The sequence below is a fragment of the Orycteropus afer genome, unplaced genomic scaffold (genome assembly GCF_000298275.1).
Source record: "Orycteropus afer afer isolate SDZICR_OR568_19922 unplaced genomic scaffold, OryAfe1.0 scaffold00323, whole genome shotgun sequence".
Taxonomy (NCBI): Eukaryota; Metazoa; Chordata; class Mammalia; order Tubulidentata; family Orycteropodidae; genus Orycteropus; species Orycteropus afer.
The window spans coordinates 2,710,182-2,716,473 of NW_006921910.1; the positions used below are offsets into that span (position 1 = coordinate 2,710,182).

Below are 6,292 nucleotides of genomic sequence, written 5' to 3' on the forward strand. Positions count from 1 at the left end.
TTTAATGTGTCAAATCTATTCTTCAGATGGTCTCTAAATTTAGGTGGGATATAATCAAGGCCATATTTGGTTCTTATGAACTTGTTTTAATTTCCTTCAACTTCAGCTTGAACCTGCATATGAGCAATTGATGGTCTGTTCCAGAATCAGCTCCTGGCCTTTTTCTGACTGATATTGAGCTTTTCCATCATCTTTTTTCACAGATGTAGTTGATTTGATTCCTGTATATTCCATTTGGCAAGGTCCATGTATATAGTTGCCATGTATTGTCTTATTGTGCTGCATTGTTGTTGAGGGAGGGAATTGTGTGTTTTTCTCCTCATAGTGTCTTCTGCACAAGGAAAGTTGCCTAGCATATTGCAAGTGTTTCACTAACTACTTGTAGAATTTCAAATATGTTCTTACTTCTTTTGTGGTTTTTACTTTTTTAGTTTGAACCTTTTGCTATATAAAATATTTATCATTACTTTTAATGCATCCAGTGTTCTAGAAGGTAATCATAAAGTCTTACCAAAGCATTCCTTCAGTTATATTGTAAACATTATTTGTATTGTCTTGTCCTCCACTCATTTATTCACTAAGCACCCATTATTATGGAACAGACTCAAATTTGACACAGGCCATACAAAGGCAGGGTCTCTTTGTGGCTGACTCAGTGTTACTGGGAGACTATGTTGATGCTAAGCCTACCAAAGAGACACTTAAGCTTGTGGGAACCCTGCATGGATAGGAGTCCAGTTTCCATCCTTTCTTTCTTCTTTTGAATGCTCATTACAAACCAGCCCAGTAACCATACCTCCCCAAGCTCTGCACTCCTTGAAGCAGGGCCTGCATTCCTGGACAGTTCCCTTTACTGTGGCCCCCTGGAGTCTTGCCCTCATTCCACCCATCACCTTCAACTTACCACTTCCTATTGAGCACTCACCTCTATTATTGGTGTCCCTGGCACCTCACACATCAGCATCTAGAGAATTCTAGGTGGGAAGGTGCCAACATCCTTGGCCAGAATCCAGACCCCCTCAGACAGAGGCAGATGTTCAGAGACACCAGCCAGGACTTACAGACACGCAATTCAAACTCAGGCTTTCAAGAAGGGAACTTTATTGGGAGATGACTAGGCAATTTTAGAGAATCACAGAAATTATTGAATTACAAAGCAGGGAAGAGTTGGGACATAATAGACTCAAAGACAACTAAACAATATGTCTCTCCTCCCTGACACTTTCCTTCACTGGCTTCATGCTTTCCCCTCAAATTGAACTCACGGCCTGTTAACAACATCTGGGTCTGGTGTTTTATATCTTTCCCCACTGGAGAGGAACTACCCCCTTCCACAGGTCTAGGGACAGGATCTTACTCATGCACCTAGAGTTAGGAGTCCAGTCCTAGAGCAAACAATAGTGCCCAGAGGAGTAAGTTGCCATGAAGAGCCCTGCCTGGTCAAGTACCTAACCCTGGAACAATCCTTGTGGACAAGGGATGGGATCGTATAAGAACATGACAGCAGATACCACATGATCAGAGCTTGAAGGGAGAATTCATAGAAGGAGAGAAGGACTAACACTCACAGAGGGCTAGGTGCCCAGTACAGAGAGAGAAACATAAATACACGAGAGAGAAAGAAACATTGACCACTTTTTTACATATAGGTATATTTTACATATACCAGAGCAAATTTGAAAGGAAGGGATAATTAAATGCATTGCACAGCTCAAAAACTGGGGCTCAGAGCAGGAAAATGCCTTGCCCACAGCTACATATCAGTGAGTAATGGAGCCAAAACTCTGCCCTAGGTCAGTCTGGCTCCAAAGTCCTCACTCTTTGCTCTGAGACACTCATGAGACAATGAGAGGCAAGGAGACAGAAATCCTTCAAAGGAGTGAGAGGCCCCGATGCTGCAACAGCTGGGCCTAGTGAGACACAAGGGGCAGGACATGGAGGGACAGAGCCAGGAAACACAGCACTCATGCCTGATGCAAGACAGAGAGCTGGAGCCTGTGACATAAAGGCATCATCTCAGAACCCACATGAGCCAAGGGACCAGCTATTCAAGGTAGAGTAGATAAAGCAGGGCTGGGGCATAGGGCTTCTGAGCTTGCAGACTTGGTAAGGGAATAACTGGAGATCCTAGACTCCTCCTCCCCTGCAGTGTCTAGATGGGCAGAGGGACAGCCTAACCTTGACTTTAATCACCCCTTTGTGATCACTTGGGCCCTAATCCCATACCAGGTGGCAGCTCTTCACAGGAAGGGTCCATCACGAACCAGCTCTGTCAAGAGTCAGCCTTATTGAGGTTAGGCCTGGGAAAAGGATAAGGAAGACAAGGCTGATCGTCCTCAGCTCCTAGGTCTGCAGACCCTAAGGTCTGGCATTTGCCTGAGAGTTTGGGCCAATAGCAGAACACCTTTTCTTCCCATCCCCACCCTTGTAGAGCCCCTAACAGTGGCCAAGTCTGGACAAGGAGTCCAGCCTCCATTTAGAGCTGGAAGGCAAGTGACAGATGGAGTTTGAGGTAGGAATGAGGCCTTGAGCTGTGTTCTCTAACAGTGTCTAATTTGGGTCTCAGATTCTGATTTGGAGGCTGAGTAGGAGGATATGACCTCAGTTGGGCAGCATCACAGGATTAGAAGTGGGTGGGTTCCTCTTAACCATCAGTGGAGGATGGATGAACAAGCCCTAAGCAACTCAGCCCAGTAAATTCTCGACCAATATGTTTCTGTTGCCATCTTGCTATCACTGCTAGTACCACTTCATGGGGTGGGGTAGGGGTAGGGCACCATTTACACAAACCACATGTGACTCAGGCTCCCTGAAGTTGACCAACATGGCAGCCCTGTACCCCAGTGCTTCTGCCTAAGGCAGACAAAAAAAAAAATTGCTGTCAAGTCAATTCCTACTCATAACGACCCTATAGGACAGAGTAGAACTACCCCATAGGGTTTCCAAAGTTTATGGAAGCAGACTGCCACATCTTTCTCTCATAGAGTGGCTGGTGGGTTCAAACTTCTGACCTTTTGGTTAGCAACCAAGCACTGAACCATATCACTAATTAATTCCTGCTCGATCTGGATAAAGGACTCAGAATCCTCCACCTGAGGCCAACAAAGCTGGTATCATTTGCCATTATTTGCCCTGAGCTCCTGGACCTTGTCAGAAAGAGTGAGGCTTAGGGAAGTCCACTTCACTCCTTTACTGGGAGAAGAAAATGCTCTGTCACAAGGCAAGGCCCTGAGCCCAGAAAGAATTCCAGTTTGAGATGTACTTGGTTGGCGACAACTCTGTAGTGGCCTTTGATGAGACCCCGGGAAGCACAGGAGTAACACCGCCAGTAGGCCTGAATGATGCGAGCAGCTTTGAGCATATTCCAGTAGCGCCTACGGACACGCCACATGCGGACCCAGGACTGCAGCCTGACTGCTGCCCACTCCTTCTGTGTGAAGATCTTCAGTGCCGCCTGCCGCCTCTTCTCCAGAAGCCTCGTCAGTATCAGCCGCCACCAGCACTGAATGACCCAGGCCCTGAGGGCCGCATGCAGCAGTGTCCGGCGCACCAGGGTACCACGCCACCAGGCCTGGATCTTTATAGCTTCCAGACCACTGTTAGGGGACTTCTTTTGGTTTTCTGGAGGCTTGCAAGAATAAATAAGGGATGTTCAAGGAATGTTCCCCACCCATCTCAGCCCCACAGTGTGCCAGGAAAGGGCCCTGATCGTCTATCAATAACACCCCTTCCTCTGAAGTTCAAGAACACTGGCAAGGCACTGACTGGAGCCAGAAAACCAGACAGTTGTCCTGCGTCTGCTGCTCAGTGGTTAATGGTGACAGGCCTTGACCTGAGCCTCAGTGTTCCCATGTGTAAAATAGGGGTACATTGGTCCTGGCTACTCCGTTCACATGGATTAGATTGGCCAGCCTAGAGCAAAGCCACCATGACCTAGGGGTCAGAGGGTTACCCATGTTGCTTCTGGGCTTGCCCACCTAACCAGGATCCATGTCCCTTCCCTTCAGATCCCACCCATCTGCTGGAGAGGGCATCTTTTGTTCCCAGTGCCCTCTCATCCCTGACTCCAGGTCAAATCCACAACCTACTCTCTCCTACATCAAGGTATTAAGAGTTTCCCCTACCCTAGAAAGTTCATCTCTTCCTCATCTTCACTTCTCCTGACTTTCACGCTTTAAATCTTAATTAACAAGCAAATATATATTCACAAGCTCAAGGAGACATACACACAGATAGTTCTAACTAAGCCCAGTTTCCCATATCTTGGCCATTTCATTCCAGAACAATGCTCCCCAATTCCCCATCCCCACCCTGTGTGGTCTAGGGTTCATACTTTTCTGGATCTCTCTTCTTTAGCATCTACTCTCTGTGTCTTATCTGGACCCAGATCTTTAGCCTGAAAAGAAAATGGGGGAAGAGGAGAGACAAGAATGAATTGACCCCTGTTCTTAGCTCTGGACCATGCAAAAGATACTAGCCACAAGCTCTTGGACACGATCAGTGACATTCCAGCCAGGGCTCCTCCTACCTTCACCTTCTCCTTGGTCAGTGGTGCTGAGGATAGACCAGTCAACTTCTCTGCTTGCTGAGGCACAGCAGCATCAGTGTGTTTCTCATTTTTTTCAGGCTGATTGTCCCCCTGTAATTAGCATGAGAGAGACTGGGGCACAGCTTTCCCTTTCTCTCTATTTAGTATCCCACAGAGCCCAAACTTCCAGGTCTCCCCAGAGTCTTCATATGTAATGGGGTCCCCCCATCCTGAGAGATCTATGGAGATATCCCTAATAAGCCTGTTGTGTCCGTCTCTCTCTTACTCACCATTGGTCACACATGGATTGGGTGTAGATGGTTCAAATCCCCTCACATCTGTGTTCTCCTTGTCATGACATGGGCAGAAAGAATAGAGGAGGGAAGACCTATGATGTCATAAAGGCAGCTATGACTCAGGCACCAAGACAGATCCCAACAATTGAGCTCCCTCCAAGGAAAAGACAAAAATACTTTGTACTTTTCTGCCAGAACTAGGCAAAGCCCTGGCTACAAAGGCAAGACATCAGATACTGACCCATTAGTGCAAAGGTATATCAAGATAGTCACTGGTAATAAAATAAAATTACAAAAGCTTAAAATCCATCAATCAGGGAATAGATTGAATGGTTTACAGTCCATTCATGCCATATTGTTACTGTTGTTATGTGCTGTCGAGTCAGACCCGACTCATAGAGACGCCTCCTTGGGTTTCCGAGGCAGTATCACTATGGAAATAGATTGCCCTCTGGTAGCATAGTGGCTAAGACACTTGCCTGCTAACCAGACGGCTGGCGGTTCAAACCCACCAGCCACTCCTCAGAAGGAAGGTTGGGCAATCCTACTTCCGTAGTGATACTGCCTCGGAAACCCCAGGAGGGGTCGCTATGAGTCAGGGCCGACTTGACGGCACATAACAACAACAACAACAACATCTCCCTTCTGAGGAGTAGCTGGTGGGTTTGAACAGCCAGCCTTCTGGTTAGTAGTCAAGTGCCTTAGGCACTATGCTACCAGAGCTCCTATTCATGCCATAGGACACTGCATTAAAAAAAACAAACAAACTCACTGCTGTCAAGTCAGATCTGACTCATGGTGACCCCTCCTTGGGTTTCCAAGACGGTAGGTACCACTATGGAAGTAGATTGCCCAACCTTCCTTCTGAGGAGTGGCTGGGGAGTTTGAACTGCCAGCCTTCTGGTTAACAGTCAAATGCCTTGGGCACTATGCTACCAGAGCTCCTTAGGTATAGCTGTTAAAAATAATGAGTAATCTATATGTACTGATAAGGACATATATCCAAGATATATTTATTAGTTAAAAACTTGAAGATAGCAGATCTCATCTATATAAAAATATTTATCTAAGTATATAATTATACACAAATTGTAAATGCATATAAAGGAGCAGAAAAAGTCTATACCCAAACTATTACCAATGATTACCTTTGGATTACATCTCAATATAAAGAAAAAAAAATCTTCACAACTGGACCTATAAGCAGCATCATGATAAATGGAGAAAAAACTGAAGTTGTCAAAGACTTCACATTGCTTGGTTCTACAATCAACGCCAATGGAAGCAGCAGTCAGGACATCAGGCAATGTATAGCACTGGGCAAATCAGTTGCAAAAGACCTCAAAAAAGTGCTAAAGAGCAAAGATGTCTCCTTGAGGACTAGGGTACACCTAACACAAGCCATGGTATTTTCAATCATCTCATATGCACGTGAAAGCTGGACAATGAATAAGGAGATCAAAGAAGA

General features: G+C 45.9%; 1 protein-coding gene across 1 annotated transcript in view; it reads right to left on the minus strand.

Moving 5' to 3' along the window:
- LOC103206584 (IQ domain-containing protein F5-like) overlaps nt 1–3,391 on the minus strand; it is a 21,416-nt gene extending 18,025 nt beyond the window's left edge. Inside the window, exon 1 of the mRNA XM_007952082.2 lies at nt 3,263–3,391. Within this exon, the coding sequence (XP_007950273.2) occupies nt 3,263–3,391 (129 nt within the window). The remainder of the gene's footprint in view (nt 1–3,262) is intronic.
- Between the last annotated feature and the right edge of the window lie 2,901 nt (nt 3,392–6,292).